The sequence below is a fragment of the Sceloporus undulatus genome, chromosome 1 (assembly GCF_019175285.1).
Source record: "Sceloporus undulatus isolate JIND9_A2432 ecotype Alabama chromosome 1, SceUnd_v1.1, whole genome shotgun sequence".
NCBI classification, from domain to species: Eukaryota; Metazoa; Chordata; class Lepidosauria; order Squamata; family Phrynosomatidae; genus Sceloporus; species Sceloporus undulatus.
The window spans coordinates 145,759,266-145,782,758 of record NC_056522.1 but is presented as its reverse complement, the minus strand read 5'-3'; the positions used below and the strand labels follow the sequence as shown (position 1 = coordinate 145,782,758).

Genomic DNA, 23,493 nt, shown 5'->3' with positions numbered 1-23,493 from the left:
ATTTTACTTATATACAGTCTTTCCAAGGATCAAGGCGGTTTACAACATTGCTAAAACAAATCCATAAAATACAGTAAAATACAATGCAATAATACAACAGTAAAACCAATACACATATAAAATACAATACAACTCTAATGCAGTACAATACAGTACAAATAATTCCCTCCCTCCAAATCATTGTTTCCTATCTAGTATGAATAACACTTTTCATACTAGTGGCTTCCCCTTGCCTTCCTGTCCCAGGCCTCCCTAACAGATCTTTATATTGTGAAGATAAAAGAGAAATCTTTGTGAAAATATCACTTAGTTGCAATTACTTGTCTCCAATGAAGTCACTGTCTTAGCTTTCTTGGGTCATTGTGCTACTCTGTTGCTTATTGTAACTAGAACACAACCCTAATTGGTTTGTTGTACGTATATGCTTCCAGAGCTTTCAAATATCAGCAGATAGCATAAAGCCACTTCCTTGTGACCTAGGGGTGAAATCTTGTTAAAATTATCTGACCTTGTGAGTGTAGGCTATCCAAGCATGTCTTGAATCTCATTGCATTTTGATTTGGTAAGTGACAAAATGTGTTTTTCATCCACAAATTGGAACAGTTTATTGGTTGATATTTTAGTGGCATGCAAGCTGCCATGATTTCTGGCCACACATAGTAACTATTGCCCCATAGTAGGTGAGAAATTTCAAGTTCTTTATTTCTTGCTGCAGTATACTTTCCTAGAGTGGACAGTGTGTTGGTGGATAGCCTAAACATCCACAGAAACATGAGTGGGTGCTGTACCATTAAGTAGTGCTTGTAACTGGCTATTTCGCAGATGGGTCATTGTGGATATAGAGCGGATCACCTCCCCTCAGAGCAGACAATGTCTCTCATTTTCAGCAGAACAGCTGCCACTGCCACTCTTGGGTTCGTGGCTTAGTGGTCAATCCTGGTCAGTGGTTTTGCTTCACATGTTCCAGAAATCTATACCAAAATAAGGCTGGACTGTTCAAATTGTATTCTGGTTACTCTGTAGTAGCTTTGTTGGCCAATAGTTCACCATGCTGCGCCTCTTCTTAACATTAGACATACCTCCAAATCCCACCTGAAACCTGTGAGAGAAGAGGAAAGGGAGAAAGAAAGGCACCTACAAGGGATGGGAGCTGAGGGAAAACCAATCTGAACCCTGTGAGAGAAATACATTTTTCTACATGAGTCAGCAGTGAATCTTGCAATGATTTTAGCTGAGAACATTGATTGTGGATTGGCTGATGTGTCACCCTCTGAGTCTACTATTTGTTGTTGTGTGCCTTCAAGTTGTTTCCAATTTGCAGAACTCCTAAGGCATAGAATTTTGGGGAGCTGAGAGTGTGTGACTCACCTAGGGTCGGTTTCCAGGGTCAAGTGTAGAATCAAACGATAGTTTCCAGAGTTGTAGTCTAACACTCAAACCACTCTCCCACTCTGGCTCTCAGGCCTACTCTACAGAATCTTAATATTTTGCAAAGTGCTTACACATTAAAATGTGACTACATTGGCTTGAACAGTGGGAGACAAAGTTGTACCATAATATAGCAGCCTCCTCATAACAAAGAATTCCTTAGTGTACTATATGGGTAAAGTGCTTAGTTATAAAAAGGCTAACACTGCTACCTTGGCACAGTTGATAATCTTTGATAGTACTAATTTACTCTGAATGAACACAGTGACAATTGCTTCATTCATATCACACACAGCATCTTTCCTCCTAAGATAATTACAGAGCCTCATTAAAGCAAGATGTAGCAACCTAATTACGGCATGCAGTTCATATAAAGTATGCTTTGCTATTCAAAATTTTTCATAAGTTAATAGAAGACTTAAATCAGACTAAGAAACCACAGTTGACTTCTAAAAGAGTGAAGTAGTTGGTATTTCTGTTATATTTAGGAAAAGGTTTAAATTTCAGAAGTCTTTAGGGTGCCCAAAATGCAGGGAAAGATGCTTTGAAAAAGGAATAAGTTTTGTTTATATACCCAAGCCACCAAAACAATTAATAAATGTTTATAGTTTTTAAAAAGTAACTCTATGAAGTTCACCTTCTCAAAAGTAACTAACATGGGGGCTTTATAGTTATTTTTTTAAAAGCTGAACGCTGCAAGTGATACGAAGCACATTGATACCATAGCAGTAGAGTATGATGGAGCATGGAAAAATTTATTTGGGGCAGGGCTGGAATTTCTAGACACCATGGCTTGTGGTCATGCTGGTTGGGGGATTCTGAGAGTTGTAATCTATCTGAAGGGTTACACTTCCGGAGCAAATGTAGTGGAGGAGGCTCCCCCCTCCCCCAGCCACCTTCAGGAATTGCTATTGAGAGAAATACAGCAAAGGAAAGAGGTTAAAGGAAAGAGAATATGATTTAAATATGTTTGTGAGAAATGATTTATCAACTGTTTTCTGTACGGATAGTGTTCATGCATAACAACATAGAAATGTACTGCAAAACAGGTAAAATATCCAGTGGGAAAAGTTCAGACATGAAAGAAGGTTATGAAAAATGAAAGTGTTTGTAGTGTTAAATGTTGTAGTTATGTTGTAGTTATGGAATTGTGTACCTGTAATTGTAAACCTACACATTTGACATTGAGATGGTAGGCTAGGGTCTAAATGGAGGTTGTTAGTTAGAGAGAAATCACTCAGGGCAGAAACTCAGATACTCCTCTGAAGGTCTCAAAACAATAGGGTTGTTGCAGAAAATGCCTAACACAAACCTCCACTGTCATATGAGTAGACAGGAAGGCTATTTGATAAATATGAATGAAAGCACTCATTTAGGAAGAAACTGTCCTTCACATATGAGGGATATTCAGCCTATGCAAGACTTTGAAGGTTACAGGCAATTCATTTTTAGTTTCTATGAATCCATGGTAATCTGGAGACATATAACTAAATTAACTTTTTTTTGTCTTTCAGATATTGTTTTGTTTTTGCTTTGGGATACCTCACTGTGTGCCAAATTTCTAGAGTCTATATCTTTGACTATGGACAATATTCTGCTGATTTTTCAGGGTAAGAGCAAATATTTCCTGCATCCAATTATTCTTGTGTCCAAATATAGTACAGACCAATAAATGCTGAGTTAGATATATATTTCCTAGAGCTTTGTTGATGTCTGCTTAATTCAGTTCTTTGATCAGCATATATGTCTTTTAAACAGAGGTAGGCAAAACGCACATGACAAAGTGCCTTGGTGCCAAGCACACCTATTTTTAATTTTATTATTTCATTGAAAAAACCACCCATATCTCCTGATGCTGTGTGGGTTAATTTTGGGCTAACTGGCATCCCCTAACTTCTTTTAAGCCATTTTCTCTTCTTGACCCAGACTAGTCAGCTACTTAAATATGTGTGCATGTGTCCAAGTTGCCTGTTGGCTTATGGCAACCCCATGAATTTCATAGGGTTTTCTTAGGCAAGAAATACTCAGATGTGGTTTTGTCCCTTCCTCTGAAATATAGCTTAAATATATGTACTCCTTATTCTCCTCATGTTGTTCTCTTCAGCCTTATTTTTCCTTCTCTTGGGGCAGGATGCTTTTTAAGGAGTCCTGTAGTGAGTGGGAGGGCCACTTCAGATGGAATATCCATTCTTAACATTTTGTTCCTCTGAAAGAGCTTTGATCATGCACAAACCTTGAGTGGTTTTAAAGGTCCCTGTTCTTTTAATGAATTAATTTCTTCATGCCTATGAAGTATGCCAAATACCTAGAAACACCCCGCCTTGTCAGTGGGTGGTATTATTTCACTGCTGTTTTCTGTGAGACAGGACTACCTATTAGAGGAAATTATTTATATTGTGAAAATATGTTCTTGTTTTTTTCTGTTCTGCCTCGTGTAATCAGGGAATGGCGTTCTCCTAGGTCCTCGTGGATCTTTTGTTATATTGCTTCCTTTGCTGTTATCATTACCCATGTGTCTGAAAGGCAGCAAACTGTATCTACTGTATGATGCAGAAGAACCAATATACTCCCTATAGGCAGGTAGTGGCAAAGACACTAATTACTTTTTATTGCTTTTAAAATAAGCTCAGTGCTTTATAGTCAGCTACAGTTTAATGTCTGCGGAACAAATACTGTATGTGATAGATTGTATAGGCTTGAAAAGTTGAAACAAAGTTGGTTTGTTTCAGCATTCCCTGCTTGAAATCTGGTTTTTGCCCCCCCCCCCCACTTGATTCCCTACTTGGAATTTGTTTTTTGTGGTGGGTTGGTGGGTAAGATACCTCTCTGCCTCCTAAACAATGGTAACTGCTTTATCCCTCTGTTGCCTTTTAAAATTTGGGGACTGTTTTTTTAATTGTATTCTGTTAGACTTGACATTTTTCTTATTTCAGTCTCCCCACTGAGATCTCTAAAATGTGTTTTTTTTTTGGTGAGAAAGGAATGGGGTAAAGCAAGGAGGAGACAGGAACACTCACAGAAGAATGGACTCATGTAGCCATTTTATCTCTGGTGCATTAGTATGCTATTAAATATTAATACCATGTGCTGTTCACATGTATTGAGAACAAGCATGCATGTGTCTTGGAGCCCTGTGTGTCCCTTTTCTCTTCCCTTATCTCTGTGTGAGAGAAAGTGATCTGCATACTCCTATCCCTGTTTGTGACAAAGCATAGCCTAATGTTTTGTCCACATTCAAAGACTTTAGCTCCAACTAGAGGAGAACCACTGAATCAACAGAAATGTGTTAAGAAAACACCTACATAAATTGCATTCATTCAGAAGATATGCTCCCATTTGGGATTTATTGTTTGAATTCAGTCCAAGAAATAATTATAAGAAATTATAAGAAATAAATAATGGTTTGATTTTAATTTGCCATGAAACTTCTGTTTGTCAGATTAGGTGAAATGGCAAACTGTGATTTGCTGAAAGGCAGGAATGGAAGCTCCTTGTGTATAAGTCGACCTCATGTATAAGTCAAGGGCAGTTTTGGGGGCCAAAATCATAGTTTTTGATATGACCCATGGATAAGTCGAGGGTCAAACTCAGGGATGTGTAACAAAGGATCTAAAGGAGGAAACAAAGCACCACTTCCCTCCCTACATCTCCCACTCTGGACCTCTCCCAAGGGCCATAGTCTTGGCATGGAAAATGGGAAAACAAACCTTGGCACGCACACACACTCTCTGTCTCTTCCCTTTACCAAAAGCATCTCCAAGGCTCATGGCTTGGAAAACAGGGTAGAATCCCCCTCTCTTTGCCCTTCACCCCCAGAATTTCCATGTCTAATGGTTTGCAAAATGGGGTAGAAACCCCTCTCTCTCTCTCTCTCTCTCTCTACCTTTACCCCCCAGGAATTACAAGGCTCATGGCTTGCAAAATGAGGTACAGACCTTTCTCTCTCTCTGCCCTTCATCCCCAGAATTTCCAAGGCTCATGGCTTGCAAAATGGGGTACAAGCCTGGGCATACTCTCTTTCTGTCCCTTGCCTCAGCAGCAGTTTGTTAGCTCTGGCTGCAAGGGAAGGCTGATGGATAACGCGCGCGCGCACACACACACACACAGAGTATAATCTAGTATAATCTTTTTTAAAAAAACATGTTAGGTTTAATAATATAAAGTATAAATAATATATTAATAATAATATAAAATAAAGAACTGAGTGTTAATATTGCTGGTAACCTACCTACGGAAGGGAATTCTAAGGAATATACAGTCTTGAGAAAACAAAGTAGTAGCAAAGAATTACTCTGTCACTTTTTTATTTTCTTGTAGAAGAGCAGTATTTTTAATGAGCTCTGAATTCCTTGTTTTGAAGTGCTCTTTTTTGTTCCCACTTTTTATAGCCCAATGATGATAATTACACAGAAAATTACAAGCTTGGCATATGAAATTCATGATGGTAAGACTTTCTGGACCATTCCTCTTTTACTACCGTCTCTAAATGTCTGAAATATAAACGCGGTGGCTGTATCAGTGTTTGTTTCTTATTCCCCTGTTAAATTGGGGATGGGGCATTGTACAACTATAAGTCAGCATTATCTTGATGGAACATTACCTGGATGGAATATTTTATAGTACTTTACATTTTTTTAATGACAGTCTGAACATAACTGAAAGAGATTGTTTATTCTCTGTATTCTAAGAATCATTCAGGTTAGATGAAGAGTCTTTGCATAAAAGGAGAATTGAAGCCACAAAGTTCAGGACAGCCAAGCTGTACTAATAAAATAGGTAGTTGTGATGATTCATGGACCAAGTATTCTCTTGATTTTACTTAGCTGTTCTGTGCCTTGTTTAGCAGTTCATAATTTTTATATAAAATATTTGTATTGCAATTCTGTGGTGATACATGAGGTTATGGGCTCATGTAAGTGTCTAGATTTTCTAAGCGGTAGTTATTACAACCAATCAATTTATAAAGCTGAACTTATAAAAATAAAAGTGTATTGAGATTAGGAAATTTAGTTCCTTGATTTGTAAATAAATAGGGAGCTAATGGCTGCCTTACCACGTAATGATAATGGTTTAGTGTTATGTGAGGAAGCTGTAGAACCCCTCATGCACACTTTATCCCTTTCTTACTTGTGTTAGATTACTGTATACAGTACACTCGACTACAAGTCAGCGTCATGTATAAGTTGAGGGTACATTTTAGGGCCAAAATTGGGGGGTTTGGTATGACCCATGGATACGTTGACAGTAAAATATGACGGCCGCACCACTATTGGGTGCAGTGGGCTCAAATCGGCTCACAGTTTAAAAGACCATTCAAATCAAATATGAGAGCTTGAGGAACTGGAAGGGGAGGATATACAAAATATTAGTAAAAAATAAATAAAATAGACTCACAAAAGGCAAGCGGAGTCCCCCCGCAAAGTCCTCCTTTGTTCCCAGGTTCCATGCACGAGCCCCAGGCCCATTGCTCCTGGACCCCCAAAAGTCCAGGAGCATTGAGTATGCTGACTCCACCTGCTGAAGCCTCCTTGGGCCTGTCTTTACATGAGGCTGGGAGGGGGCCTGGGCCTCTTTACAGGCCGGACTACAATCTCAGCCCAGCGCCAGTGAGTGCGCAGTCAAGCTGCATAGTCTCTCCTCCTCAGCCATGTTGTTCACTTACAAGTGGCCAGGGCTTTGGTGGGTGTGCATCATTGTCTCTGCCAAGTCATCCTTTTCCTCCTCCATTGTGTCAGTCATTGGGACAATGGAACCCCCCCCCCCCAGGCCACTTGAAAGTGAACGACATAGTAGAGGAGGAGGGGGGAAGAGACAATGACACCTGCCCACCACGTTGTTCTCCTTGTCTTCTGCCGTGTCATTCACCTTTGAGTGGTTTTGCCGAGTGGGTAGCCCTGTCACTCGAAGGTAAACGACATGGCAGAGGATGAGGAGGACAATGTGGTGGGTGGGTGTCCATGTCTATTTCCCTGTCTTCTTCCTCCTCTGCCATGTTGTTCACCTTTGAGCGGACCAGAGGCTTTGCTGGGCGGGCGCCTTATGAGGAGGAGGAGGATGGAGGATGGAGGAAAGAGACAAGGCAACTCGCCCACTGCGTTGTCCCCCTTGTCCTTTGCCGTGTCTTTCACTTTTGAGTGGCAAGGCTGCCTGCCAGGCAAAGCCCCCAGGCTGCTCAAAGGTGAATGATATGGCAAAGGGGGAGGAGGAGGAAGACAGGGGAAAGAGACAATGACGCCTACCCACTGCATTGTGTTCCTCGTCCTCTGCCATGCCATTCATCTTTGAGCAACCTGGAAGCTTTGCCAGGCGGGCAGCCTTGCTGCTTGAAGGTGAAGAACACGGCAGAGGACAAGGAGGAGAACAAAGTGGTAGGCAGGCTTCCTTGTCTTTTTCCTCCTTGTCCTCGTCCTCGTCCTCTGCTATGTTGTTCACTTTCAAATGGCCTGGGGGCTTCTATTGTCCCAATGGTCAACACAATGGAGAAAAGAGAGGAGGACTTGGCAGAGACAAGGACGCCCGTTTGGCAAAGCCCCCGGCCACATGTAAGTGAACAACGTGGCGTAGGAGGAGAGACTATGCAGCTCGGCTGCATGTTTGCTGGTGCCGGGCTGAGATTGTAGCCTGGCCTGGAAAGAGGCCCAAGCCACCTCCCAGCCTCATGTAAAGACAGGCCTAAGGGGGCCTCCTCAGGTGGTGGCGGTGTACTCTGGAGGACTTATGGGGCCCAGGAACAATGGAAAGGAGGACTTTGTGGGGGGACTCTGCTTGTCTTTTTTACTTGTTGTATTTTGCTTATCCTCCCCTCTCAATTCCTTCAAGCTCTCATATTTGATTTGCATCGGCCTTTTAAATTGTGAGCCGCTTTGAGCCCTTGCACGGCCATTGGGGACAACAGAGCTTAAGGTCTCAGCGTTTTGGGCATCCGTGGGGGAGGGGGGATCTGGAACTGTATTACCATATTGCCCTGTGTATAAGTCTACCCAGGATTTTGGAGCTCATTTTGAGGCACAAATTTCTCAACTTATAGTTGGGTATATATGGTAATGCAGTTCTTTGTGTCATTAAGTTTGGTTAATATGGACCCGATTAATAAACAGTAGTTTGAATTTGGCATATTTTAATTCATTGTATGTTTGAATGTACCTTCAAGTCACTTGCCAACATATGGCAGCTCCATGTATTGCATAGGGCTTTCCTAGGCAAGGAAATATAGCCTACAACACCTAGTATTCATTGGCAGTCTTCAATCCAAGCACTAACTAGACCTAACTCTGCCTAGCTTTCAAGATCCAAAGGGTTTGGGTGCCTGAGGTATTTTGGCTCCTTTAGTTCATCGTAGTTAACATTAAAGCTGAATTTACCTGACCCATCCACAGCTATAGCAGAGGGATAGGGAGAAATGCCTTAAGCAAAGGATATGTTATTCACATAATGGTTAACTATGGCTTGGCAGTATGTCTGTACCAGCCCAGTGTGTTACACATCCATTTCTTTCCATAATGTATTTCCATTTCTTTCCACCATCCACAGGAATGTTTAGAAAGGATGAGGAACTTACAACACCACAGCGATGCTTAGCTGTAAGGTAAGTTGTTCTTCAAACTGCCATTCAACTCTTCAGCTTTCATTTCTCACTCAACCGCTCTGCAGCTCAGCTGGAAGGAGACAGGAAGACTGTGCACTGAGCTGCATCCCATTCATTTGAATACAGTAGAAATCAAACCATCTTGAGTTGTTTGATCCCACAAAGATCAGTAAGGTATAAATATAGTTTAAATAAATTAGTTTGGATATAATATTAAAATTAATTTAACTCACTTTACATTGAATATTTTAAGGGTTGGTGAGTTTGAGTCAGATCTTCAGTTTCTCCTCTAAACCAGAACTCACGTCCCTTAATTGATCTCTTTTACCATATTGCACAGTATATCCATTTTGAGTACAGTTGGCCCTCCACATTTGCAGCTTTGACGTTTGCGTATTTGATTATTTGTGGTTTTGATTAATATTTTCTTTCTAGGAATCTCTAAATCTTCCAGCTCAATTCTGCTGGAAGGTGACCATAGAATTGTGTTGGAGAAACTAGAAGGTCCTAGAGAAAGCACTTCTCTAGGCATTTGTAGGTCCTCCAGCATGATTCTATGATCAACTTCTGGCAGATGTCAACCATCGAGTTGCACTGGGGGACTTGGAGATTCCTAGAAAGGTGTTCTCTTAGGTAAAAAGAATAGTGGGTTTTTTTATTTGCAGTTGTCCCACATTCACGGGGGTCCTTCACTGCTAATCCCAGCAAATGTGGAGGGACCACTGAATATACGAGTCTGTGGATAATTGATGGCAGCGTGGAAATTTACACCCTATGTTTATTTGTGAACACAGGAATCACAGTCTTATTTTGTTATTTATTTAATATCAGCTAGGCCTTTATCCCACAGTGGGATATTAGTGTTATTTTTGTACTACAGATCTCTTTAAAAACCTAAGTGAAATCTCACCAGTTGCTTATCTTTGAATTACAGACGCATGCCAAGTCTACTGGAATATTTAAGTTACAACTGTAATTTCATGGGTATCCTGGCAGGCCCGTTATGCTCTTATAAAGACTATATTACTTTCATTGAAGGCAGATCATACCAACTGACACAGTCTGAAGCAAATGGGAAAGAAGAGATAAAATATGAACAAACAGAGCCTTCTCCAAATGTAAGATCTATGACTTTTGCAGTGTTCCTATTTCTCTGTTGTCATTGCATGTGAAGGCTGGTATGTATTACTTGTTTCTTACAGGCATAACTCTCAAGCTGTATGTGGACCATGAATAGTGATATTCATGAATGGTATAGTTCTATCTTCATTTTTTTTAAAAAAGGATTACCTCTGCCTAAAGGTAGATATTCTCCATAGATACTCATTTCTGGGCCTTGTGAACGGTAGAGGTTTTGGGATTGGCATCCCTATAATCCCGTTTGGTGCTGATCAAGATAACATGACAGGGCATTGGTGTCGATGGCCCTTGTAGACGCATTTAGCTCTATGATTCTAAAACACTTTTTCTATAATAAATGCTTTTTATTTCATTTTAAATTTTGATGTGATTTAACTTGCTTAAAATCAACACTCCCTTGGTTTCCTACTATTATATATATATATATATATATCTGAAAGAACCTGGAATAATCTCAGCATTATGGGTTGGACAGTGCTATATAAATAAAGGTTAATAATAATAAGTCTGTTCATGCAACGGAACTGTCTCTTTTGCCCCTTTTTGCTGCAAGTCTGTGTGATCCTTGATCTATGGTTTTTGCCATATTGAGAAAATACAGGATTTTGCAAGTTTAATAATATACCTCATAATACAGTGAAATAAATAAAATGTTAAATATGCAATACTTCATAGTTTTATAAAAGGCAAGATCTTTAAAATAAATTACATTGCCATTCCCAGTCTCATCAAGTAATTCTATACACATTTTCTAACAAATTAATTCTATCCCCTTCTATTGAACTTTATTCCAGGTAAATGTGCATATAATTACAGCCTTAGTTTGGTTTTCACTGGAGAATCAAATGTACATTTTATTGATTTCAGAGATCGTAAGTCTCTATCAGATTTTTACAGAATAAAAGCAGTGAAACAGCTTTAGCTGTTCATTGAAAGGTTACATCTCTTTGTATGTGCTTCTGCACATACACATTAAAACCAGTTTCATTAGCCTGAATGTTTTCCATGAATACAGAGTCCTATGTTACATTAAGTCAGAAAAGATCTTGGAGAGAGAGATTCAGTTCATAATACAAGCAAACATCATGAGCTGGGCAATTTATATTATTACGCAGATAATCATGAGCTTTAGGTATTATTAGTATTACTGACACACCTCATTCCTGAATAATGAAGAAGAACTACTGCAAACATGCTGCTTTTCAGTGTGCAAAATAGCCACTTGTTGCAGAACAAGTTTACTCAGAAGTAGCTCCCATTGTATACACTGGAGTTTGCTTTCCATTAAGTGTGTGTAAGATTCTGATCATAAAGCACTAATACACTTGATGTCTTGTTGCTTTGAGTATGGCTTTTAAAAAGTAAGAACCATGTACCTGGCACACTCTCAAGGCTAGTCTACGTTTAAATTTTGAGCACTCCACCGCTTCATTTCCCGCTATAGATATAAAGCATTTTTAAAAATAAAAATGGTAAAACTTCAAGGAATGAAACTACTGTGATAATCCTGGATCAATGTTTCTATTCACTGCTTCTTTGGCTAGTGCATTTTCCCCCACCAAGTTGATCTTTGTTTGGAGCATGGAAACAGTTTTTTGTCTCTTTATTTCCCACCTTCAAATATGAATTTGCCTGATAACCTTGGGAAAGTTTGGTTCTCAACACAGGCTGCATCCACACCGCAGATATAATCTAGGTTGACAACACTAACTGCCATGGCTTAGTGCTATGAAATTCCAGGATTTGTAGTTTGTTGTGGCACCAAAACTCTCTGACAAGGAACCCTAAATATCTCACAAAATTACAAATCCTAGAAATCCATAGCATTGAGCCATGTAAGTAATGCGGTGTCAGACTGCTTTATTTCTGCAGTATGGATGCAGCTGCAGAGAGAACACTTATAACTTTATTAATTGGAAACAAAAATGAGCTGTTGATGTGTCAATATACAGTTGTCCCTCCACATTCGCAGGGGGTGGGACAAAGGACTCCCATGAATGTGCAGAAATCACAAATACCCCCCCCCCCCATTTAAAGGACATGAGGGGGCTAGAAGCTGAAAGCACCCTGGGCAAGTTACAGGGCAGCAGAGAGGGGTTGAAGAGACGCGTGCACACTTGCTCCTTAGAGGCACTGCATGCAAGTCTCCCGGCTTCCTTCCAATGCCTCAGAGAGCTCAAGCAAGCTCTCTTGAAGCATTGGAGGAAGGGGGAGAGAAGCACATGTGCAATTTTCTCTAAATCAAGGCACACAGCTTCTTGTTCTTATGGGATGGCAGGGCTGGGGTATTTCTGCAGTTTTCTCCACAAAATGTTCTGAACATCTGATCTGACAAAATAGCAGGTGGAGGGAAACCACGTTTTTGAAGAGGATATGGTCTGTGAAAGGTGCGGGGAGCGCAAAATTCATCTGTGGCCCAACAAAAATTGCCCAATTCTGTTAAAAAGCATGGGAGGGGAAGTGGGTGCAGCTTTACTTAACAAAGTTTAATATCTGCTCTTTCTTGCCCATAGTGGGAGTCTTGTCTTCACCCCACTTGCCATGACAATAAAAAGTCACATAAAAAAATTAACAAGTAGCTGCTTTATTTATTTATTTATTTATTTTGCAAAGCAACATGATCAGTATACACTACATTTGGGGGGAAAACCTGAAAGGAAACTTCATTTAAATTAATATTGTGGACTGTTTCTTTCTAAGCTTTGAATAAACTTCAAAGGCTCAGAAATACCTACGCTTAGAGATCTCTTCCAGATCACCAGACATCACATCTGACACATCTTCCAAATACACACTGTATGAAAGTAACCAAAGCAGCAGCTAAGAAAACTTAGTTTTTCATTCTCTACGGTGAAAGCCTCTGAGAATGCTCAAGCCTTCCATTGTGCATACTACCTTTGGGAACTATTGACATGAGTGAGTGAGAATGGAAAACAATACTTTGGGGAGTCAGCTGGGCAGTTTGTGAGCATTTTCAGAAGTCTTCAGACCAGTGTAAGTCCACAGAAGAAACAGCCTTTGCCTTAAATCCAAGTATTTAATGCTAGTAGAAATAGTCTTGAGTCTCAATCAGATTGTCAGTCCCTGTTACAGCAGACCACTGAATCAACTCCTGATTGGATTATGCACATTCCATCGATTTAGTTGGTTTATTTTAGTTGAGAGTAGCAATGGGAATTGCCTTGGGTTTGACCATCCGTTGTTGTTTCTGCACTGTTGTTTCAGTTTCGCAAACTTGTGAAAGCATTTGTTGTTATTTGCTGGCAAGTTGACTTCACATTTTGACATCCCTATGAAAGAGTGATCGCCAAGAGACCCTATTATTAACAGCCCTGTTCAGGTTTTGCAATTTTGAGACATTGGCTTCCTTGATCATATCTAGCTGACCCATAATGCTGTTTTCCTTTTTTCCTACTGCCTTCACCTTTACTGAACAGTATTTTCATTTCGAATGAATCGTGTCTTCTCATGGTGTTTGAAGTATGATAGCTTTCATTTAATCAGTTTGGTTTCTAGTGAGAAAGGAGTGAGTGGGACAAAAAGACATTGAAAGATGAATTTACTGCTGCCAGACCTTAGGAGTTCAACTCATAACAGCTGAAGGATTTCTGAACTTCAGAACTTCATTTCCAGCACCCACTCCCCACTAGAAACTGTTTTCTATTCTTAATTTAGACACGCATAGTTGACAGAGAGTTTATTTTTTTATATCCATGAACTTGCTAGAAAGCTCTTGTTTCATACCACAAGGCCTAGAAATGATGATCTATAAGGAATACTATCTTCAATATATCAACTCAGTGCTCTCTCTACAGGTAAGTTTTCTTTATTGTATTGCTCACATGCTCGACACTTTTGCTGCATTAGCTTTCCAATATTATTTAAAAGACAATCTGTGTAATGTTCATGATACTTTACACTTCCTAACTGGTGTTAAGAGAAATCTGGCTGCATTATACAACACCAGTAAATACTGTGTGCTTTATGGGAAATAATGTGAATGGTGTAACACTTTTGCCCTCCCTTCCTGCATTTGCTGTATCAAGTTGCTATTTCAACTTGCTTTCTTACAAAAAGAATTGCAACTTCTGCCTTGTCATCTTGCTAAATGCTTAAGAGGATGGGCTTTTTTTGGCTGAATTTGCCTCCTTTTTTTTTTTAAAGAACAACAATACTGCATCATTATATTAAGCATAACTTTTTTGGGTAATGAGGATCAGCAAATGTGAAGCTCTAGAACTGTGGTTTGCCCAACCTAATATGATTATTTTTTGTTTGAATTTAATTTCTACAACATAAAATTAATAACAGCTCCCTTTCCTTCTGATAACTTCATTAGGTGCATGATATCAGCTTAATGTAAGAATTTCTACCGTGCTAATTGCATGTTAACTGAATCTAGTCAACATTTTCAAGTGATTTATTTCATATCTCCCTCCTATTATGCCTTTTTACAAGCTATCATTTGTTGGTGTTCAGTGGTGTCAACAGTCTCAAATTAATGTCTATCTTCGTAAGTTTCTTTTTCTTATAGCTTTTAGCTACCCTCGTATTTCCATGTTCCTGTAGAACAAATCCCTTTGCTTCTGGCTTCTTAGAAATACTGTAGCTTTTGAACCCCTTGTTAATTGCCTGCAGTATATGCATAACTCAGTATGTGGAAAACCCAAATGTCACCAGTTTTGTTTCAGCTCAGAAGCTTTAATGAATGAACTTATAACTTAAGAAGCTGTCGAGCAAGCATCAAAATGAATGTATTCCAACAGGGGTCCTAAAGTAAAGTGTTAATCATCTCAGGAGATCAGTCACTGTCTTTCCATTGATGTTTAAGCATAAGATACAAAGACACAATTTAATAATTTCTGTAACAAATGTTATTTAAAAAAAGTTATATGGTGTACAGTTATGTAGAACAACCATAGCACAGAGAAGTATGGCTGTAACTGTGACAGTAGGCAGCAGTATCATGTGCCTTCAGACCATGGCCCAGGAACAAGATATTTAGTGTGAAGACCATGAGTTCTCCATCAAGAACTCTGTTTTAAATTTCAGCCCAGCCATGATTTTGCTATCAAACAGCAAAATAGAATAAGCTCTTTGTATGTGTGCATGCCTTCATGTCACCTGTCTACTTACGGTGATCCCATGAAGTTAATAGCGTTTTCTAGGCAAGATACACTCAGTAGTGGTTTTGCTGGTTCCTTCCTCTGAAATATCATCTACAGTGCTTGGTGTTCATTGTTGGTCTCCCTCCATGTACCAACCATAGCTGACCCTGCTTAGCTTCCAAGATCAGACAGAAGTTAAGCTGTGAAAGAATAAAAATACGATACAGATTGAGTCTTCTTTATCCATAATGTTTGGGACCACAAGTGACCCCAAAAATCTGATTTATATTTATTTATTTATGGATTTTGGAATATTTGCATATACATAAGGAGATATCTTGGAGAGAGGACCCAGATCTAACAAGAAGTTCATTTCTATTTCATATACACCTTATTTATACACATAGCTTGAAAGTAATTTTATATATATTTAATAATTTTGTGCATGAAACAAAGTTTGTGTACACTGAACTGTCAGAAAGCAAAGGTGTCAACTATTTCAGCCATCTGTATGGACAATTTTGGATTTTGGAGTATTTCAGATTTCGGAATTTCAGATATTCAGCCTGTATAATGAAATTATAGTATAGGCCAGGGGTAGGCAACCTGCGGCCCACAGGCCGGATGCGGCCCGGCGAGGCCTTGGGACCGGCCCCAGCCCGGTCTTGCCGCCGGGACCTTTGGGGGGCAATTGTCTATAGAAGCCTCAGAAACATGCATTTATATTAACATTTTTTAAAAAATCAGCAAATTTTTTCGCGTGTCCTCCATTTTTTTTTAAAAAAAGTGTCTTCCATTTCAAAATTTTGTCCTACATTTGTCCTGGTTTATTTATATATTTAATATTTTAAACAAATTATTTAATTATTTATTTTTTGGCTTCGGCCCCCCAGTTGTCTGAGGGACAGCAACCCGGCCCCCGGCTCAAAAAGGTTGCCTACCCCTGGTATAGGCCTTCCTTACAGGACTGTTTTACTGAAATAATATATGTGAACTACATTTTAAGTAATTGTTATTATCATCACCATTGTTAATCTTACTAACAAGTAAGACTCTAATAATTACTTGATCAACACCATCCAATGAGCTAAATAGGGATCTGCTGTTATGTGTGCCTGCCTACAATGGGCCCAATAAACAGCAGCTGTCTCCAGGATCCCTTACTGGACATTAATGGACAAAAAAGAGAGAAAAGAGAGAAGCAGATAAGCCTGTTTCACCAGCTATGTCCAGGCAGTTAAAAAGACAACTAGGTTTGTAAGTTAGGCCACCAATATAGAAATCATAAGAAGTATGGAGGCTCATGGAAGAAAATGCCTTTAAGTGGTCTTTCTTAGGGTTATAATGGTGATCTCTTTTAGGGTCATACTTACTTATATAAAAAAAAATGATAAATTAAAAAAAACAACCTTGATTCTGCCATTTTATATAAGGCACTCCATTTTAGTATACCATTGTATTTAGTGGGACCTGAGCATCCACTGATTTTGGTATCCATGGGGGGTCCTGGAACCAAACCCTAGAGGTACCAAGGACCCACTGTATATGTACAAAAATATATTATCGGCAAGTCTGGTGCTTATATACCATCAATTAAAACTAATAATAAAATAAACTAAAACTCCAAAACAGGAACAATAATGTCATAAAAATATGTGGGTTCAACAGATATAGCAAGACATAAACAACTTCTTAAGCAAGAAAGTCTTTGCCATAAGGCAAAATTGTGTCAAAGATGGTTTCAGCCTAGATTCCCTGGCCAAGAAATCCCACAAATTTGCTTTTGACAACCGAGAAGGCTCTTTCTCTTCTTCTACCAGTCATGTGCACGTCACTGTAATTAGGATTCAGGAAAGCACTCTTTATGAGATCTTAGGATGTGTACAGGCTGGTGTTGGAGGAAATAGTGCTGAAGGTCTCCCAGACCTAAACCACTTAGGACTTCCTCACCAAAACTTTGAAATGTGCTTCCAAACAAATTGGCAACTAGGATTGCACTGGCAGGATAGGTACTGCATTGACATACTGCATTAAATGGCATGGTACCTGAAATGAATTTTTCTATATATAATGTTCAAGTGTTTTATTTGATTATTTTATTGGTTTACACATGGGTAAAATTTATATTAATGGGTGAATTCATAATTATAGTGTAGGTATACATTATCTGGGCTTTTTTCTCATTTGGGAACTATTTTAGTAATGTATTATTCTGAGGAAGTAAGGATTGCTGAGCAGCAATTTTTACACCACATGAAGTTGTCAAATGTGGGAAAGAGGTTTTCTGTACTTCCTTTCCCTCTCATGTGTGCACATAAAACCATTCAATAAATTAGTTATCCCCAAGTGCTGAGAATTCCATACTTCCAGAAACAATCATACAAAAAATTTATGTCAAAGGAATTTCATAACAAAGACATGAAACTCTAGAACAGGAGAGGGTAAATACTTAACTATTTAAAAGAGAACATGTCACAGGGTATTCTTAAACATATCTGACAGGAGACAAATCGTGCACCATTTTCAACCTTCTCTCCTCTCAATATAAAACCAGTCTTAACTTGATAAGGAAAGGCTATGAACCAAGACAATACTGTACAGGAGTCTGACAACTCCATAAATAATAAAATCCTTTCAGCATTCTAAATGAACTAAGAATAGTACATTTCAGGTTCTGTATGTGCTCCTCAGAGCAAAACTTCAATGATCACAACATCCTTCTAAAATTTATTAAACTTCATGCCTAGTGATAAAATGAAATTTAATGGTTTTAAATGTGATTTAGAAAGGAAATAAAGCAGAAAATTCATATTAAGCATTACTTATGTTGACAAATGTAGTTTAATAATTCTTAAAATGTAGAGAAGTGGTTTTAATACCTAGTGAATCAGGATTTTTGATTTAATAGTGAATATTTACTCAGGCTTTTAAAAATAACTTTCATAAAACAGATAGCAGTAGTATTTCTGTATTCAAAATAAGAGGTATGAGTTTAAATCAGACTTTGTAGGGTGGAATAAAAGTCAGTTTTGCCTGGGCACCCTCAGGGGAATAGGCTGTGGATCAGAACATTAGACTCCTACAAGACATCTACATGTTCTCCAGAGAGCAGACTTTTGTCTTTGATAATCTAGGCCATATTTTCTCTGTCACAGTTATCGTTGTGAAGCAGAGTTTGGTACAAAACATATTAGGAATTATGATGGCACGTATGGCTGTAATTGACAAAATAAAGCTTATTAACATCTTTGGCTGCCTTCTGCCTTTTGCTCAGATAAATTAAAAATGCCTAACTAAGCAACCCCCCCCCCCCCCCGGTAAACAATTAATATACTACTGAGCTGAGAATGCAGTCCATGGAAAGAATACAGTTGGAAGATGAGATGAAAGTGCAAAGCATAAGAAACAGTGCAGAACAGTAAAAATCAGTGTTCTTTTAATATATTGCAGTGGCTAGATAAACATAGTACAAACCATAGTGGCTCAATTATTTTTTGAATAGCTACTAGTACACCTACTATAAGAAATGGGAAATTGAGAACATAAATTAGAATAATATGACACTGTTGTCTTTATTATTTTCGGCTCTAAGAATAGACGTAGTTCAGGTAGTATAGGTTACTCTGTGAGCTCTCTCTGCTTTATACAAGGCCCTGTTTATTGCATGCGCCCACTCCTGTGCTCTCAAGCTCCAGCAACAGAGTCAGACCATGCCTGAAGCAATTCTACTCGTCCAGTCTTCTTTTCCATGAAAGAAAGCTGCAGCAGGGCAAGGTCAGGGAAGAGGAGATAAATGAAGGTGGGGAATCTGAGGAAATGAGTGACACTTTAAATCAAAACAGTAGCTGATGTGTCAAACATATATGCAAATACACTCCCCCAATCTATCACACAGTACATAATTTTAGAAGGCAGAAAGAGAAAATTCCAGAAAACACCACATAATCTGCAGATTGGTGTGAAAGCAGCATTTGTAATATGTGTGGAGTGGGGGGCAGAGGGACTCTATTCACTGCAAGTATGAATAGGGTGTTTTGTTTAAATGGACCAATAGCTGTTAATGTTCTTTTTAGTAAGGACTCTGTTAAATTGGAAACAGTTGCATATCATTCAACAAATTGGTATATCAGAATATTGTGCTTTGTTTATTTGGTTTTCTTTGGAGGCTTAATGCAGTCATATAGGATTCCAAGTACAAATGCCTTAAAATGTTTTACCTTTTGTGTGATATACCTCATGTGTAATTCACAAGCTTACAAACATTTTTAAAGCCTATAGGTAGGTCACTTACCAGGCAAGGAAATGCATCCTGTTTCCTGACAGACATTTATATCAAGACACTGATCTCAGCTGTAATCAATAAAACACAACCCACCCACCCCCAGCAATTGCATCAGTGACGGTCCCTATAAACCAGGATTGGGTAACTGTGGAAGGTTAGGAGGTTGCATTAGCCACCTAGGAGACCTTGGAGGGCCACACTTGCTGCCACAAAAAGAGCCCCAAATGCCTTTGGGAGTTATGCGTGCATTTCCACCATGTTTTGGGTTTCAAAAAGGCCTTTCTTGTGCCTAAACTGGTCCAGGAAGTCTGGAAAATGTGAAATACATCCCACATTCCCTAATGGACATTTTGGAGATTTTCAGGACCAAAGGTTTGGGGGGGGGTTGCCTCTGCCATGGTGGAAATGCCCTTATAGAGTATATTTGGGGGCATTCCAATGCAAAATTCTTTTGTGTGTGCGTGTGTGTGTGCATTTTTTATTTTATTTTATTTTGGATCTCCAGAGGCCACAAAAATAGCTCTGGGAGTTCAACCCATAGGTCACGCTTTGCCCACCCCTGTTATAAACCAATCCCTGTTAGACCTCTTCCTTATTTCCTACTCAGATGGGACCCATAGTCTTGTGCCTTGATAATACCTAATCCAGGAGAAATGAAATAAAGAAAGCAGAATGATTACACTAGCACAAAAGACCACAGGCCAGTGCTGTGTTGGTGAGTAGAAGCAAGCCATAGGGTTATAGAGTCCTCCACCTTCTCTCTGCTGACATTTTTGCAAAGAGATTGGAAGTTTTTGCTTCTGCACTCAGATAACAGCAGTCAACTTTTTTATTTCCAAAATCTGGATAAATTAATTAGTGTAAATCATGGTTTAAATAATCAAGTCATCTTCATATTTTGGTTAATGAACCTGACTTGTTTCCCTTAATTGACCAGGAAAGCCTCCACCCCAAGGAGGCCACTTCCGTAAGCCATGCATAAGGCTAGATGCTCTCAGTTGGTCTTTCCAAGTACTGTATTGGCTGAGCCCTGCAAATGCTGACTATGAGTGCTTCATTGCTCTTCCTTGAGTGAAGCCAGTCACTTTCAGCAATTGGTTGAGGTTTAACTTAAGAGGCCAGCGGGCAACTGAGATTGCTTTGCTTCTTCCCTCCCTTCCCAATGCAGTTCTTGGGTCAGATTGATAAGTACTGCAAGCACAATGAGTTGAAAATAGAAGTGAAAGAGTTTTTTCTTCTCATTGCTAAGTGGTACATGCAATCCAGACTGTTGTATCCCACAATTAACCTTTTGTCAGAAAAAAATACTGCTTTATTGTATTTTTGTTACATTTTATATTTCTACAAATTATGCCAGCCTTTCTGAATCTTTTCACCCTGGAGGAACACTTGAAATCATTTTCAGGTCTCAGGGAACTCTTGCATAAAATTATTATACAGTATCTACAGCTAAAAAAGAGGTGTTTTTTTAAACAACAACAACAACAACAACAATCTCTTTTGGACCCCTAACTACCTCTCATAGAAGCCTAGAATTTCAGGAAACTCTGGTTGAGAAACCGGACAATATACTCCCTAGAGAAGTATGGTTTGTGAAAGTGTGAAAAGTGTAGTGTGTGTGCACACGTGCGCGCGTGCACACACATACACACGCCTTAAAGTCATTTCTGATTTATGATGCCCCTAGGGTGAACCTCTCAAGGGGTTTTCTTGGTAAAATTTATTCATAGGGGTTTGCCTTTGTCTTCCTCTGAAGCTGAAAGAGAGTGACCCGTTCAAGGTGTTTTGGCCGAGTAGTGATTTGAACCCTGTTCTCCCAAGTCCTAGTCCAGCGCTGAAACCACTACGCCATGCCTGCAGTCATGTATATGTATATAAAAGTCATAGGGAGCTGCTGCTTAATTATAGAGGAGATGAAGGGATCATTTCTGACTTAGAAAGGGCACTTCTTGTTCAGTGTTGGGATCTATTTTTTTAAGTGGGTGTATATAAATGAGCTTCCCAGTGTATTTGAGATTGTACACCCTACAGTTGTTGATTCTATTTGACCACTCATTATCACACTAGGGGGCAAACAGGATTTAAACGAGAGTTAAACTAGAGAAAACCAGGAAATGGCTTATGTTTAACACACAACATTTCCTGGTTTTCTCTAGTTTAACTCTCGTTTAAATCCTGTTTGCCCCCTAGTGTGATAAAGCAGTTAGTCCAGTTGGTACTTGTCACTCTAGCTAAATGACATGTCCAGAAAAGTGGCAAAAGTGACATGTTTCTGGTGAGTTTGCCTGATGTTGAGGGAGATGTACAAATATCCATTTATGTATTAAATTAAAATGTGAAAATTAAGGCTGCTTTTTAAAGTGTGGAAGCCATATGCTTTGCCAGGACACCTTCCATTTCCCCAGCCCCCTAGAGTTGTAAGAGGTTGCAATTACTACTAGAAAAGTAGTCTAATGTATATCGTGTTCTTTTAAGGAAGCAAAAGTATTAATTGTCCCCACCTGCTCAAATCTTAACAAAGTTGATAGCTGGATCATATTCATAGCTTTTAAAAAGTACTTACAAACTCTTTCCTCTTACCTGTTTCAGATAGCTGTGGCGCAGAAACTCGTAGTGTGTGGACTATCCTTATTGTTTCATATGACTATTAGCAAAACATTGCCTGTAGAATACAACATTGATGATCATTTTAGAGCAACAGCGTCACTGCCTACAAGGGTTATCTACTTGTACCTGTCTCTTATGGCAGCTAGACCCAAATACTATTTTGCATGGACTTTGGGTAAGTATTCTTTTTGTACAAATGTTCCTTTGCAAGCTGGAGTTGTGTGTTCTGGAGTTTAAATAATCAATTTGAGACAGTGGCCTCTTGTGGATTGAAAAGGAACTGTGTCCATAGACATTATTTTGCAAAGGTACTGATGATTTATTTCAGTTGGCTTTAAATATAAGTAAGTTGCACACCATCTATGTAACTTGGTGTTATTGATCTTAGAAAACATTGTTGATGTATTTTGATTCCATTCATTTTGACATTAAAACAGATGGGTGTTATGTCTCACTGCTGGTGTCCAGGATCTTTTTAGATCCTTTATGGAAGCTTTTGAATGGTCACTCTTCTTTTTCATAGACTTAATTTTAAATCTCATCCAGACAGATTAACAAACTGCCCTTGAACGCCTTAATCTCAGGTACTCTCTGAACCCAATGAATAAACTAATGTATGAGGGATAAAATGCCTATGTACCCAAGAGTGTTTGTGGATGTCAAATGAAGACTAGCCCCAAAGATAAGTGCCCAAACACATGTACACATAAGAATAAACATTTCCTTTGAGCAGTTATCAGATCTCCTTGCTTGCAGAAGATGTAATCAGCACAAATAAAATACAGTGTTTGGAATAATTTCTGCCCAGCCATTTTTGTCTGTGAAAAAACATGTACATGGCTGTTGGCTGAAACTTAGGGATTTGATTTACAACTGTCAAAGTACAGGTCCTGCAGCAAAACATGACTGAAGGATGAAAACGTCTTCATAGAATAGAATCATAGAGTTGGAAGAGACCACAAGGGCCATCCAGTCCAACCCCCTGCCATGCAGGAACTCTCAATCAAAGCATCACCAACAGATGGCCAGCCTCTGTTTAAAGACTTCCAAAGAAGGAGACTCCACCACTTTCTGAGGGAGTGTGTTCTACTGTCAAACAGCTCTTACTGTCAGGAAGTTCTTCCTAATGTTTAGGTGGAATCTCTTTTCCTATAGCTTGCATCCATTTCTCCAGGTCTTATTCTCTGGAATATAGTTGGAAGTAAAAGATGGCAGAACTCTGTACTGGTGGCCAAGATATTCAAGTTCCATAGGCTAAAATGGGGCGCATTCCCGTGAGTGTGTGTGGGGTGTGCACCACACACCGTATAGGACCAGATCATGAATTACAGTCGCCCCTCGGT

At 39.2% G+C, this 23,493-nt stretch overlaps 1 protein-coding gene across 1 annotated transcript in view; it reads left to right on the top strand.

Annotated features, from left to right (window-relative positions):
- Positions 1 to 23,493, top strand: part of MBOAT2 (membrane bound O-acyltransferase domain containing 2) — a gene marked incomplete at its 5' end in the record, with an annotated part of 112,784 nt that overhangs the window by 74,043 nt on the left and 15,248 nt on the right. The window contains 5 exons of the mRNA XM_042457534.1: positions 2,943 to 3,038; positions 5,817 to 5,872; positions 8,959 to 9,013; positions 9,948 to 10,131; positions 22,133 to 22,325. Of these exons, the coding sequence (XP_042313468.1) occupies positions 2,943 to 3,038; positions 5,817 to 5,872; positions 8,959 to 9,013; positions 9,948 to 10,131; positions 22,133 to 22,325 (584 nt within the window). The remainder of the gene's footprint in view (positions 1 to 2,942; positions 3,039 to 5,816; positions 5,873 to 8,958; positions 9,014 to 9,947; positions 10,132 to 22,132; positions 22,326 to 23,493) is intronic.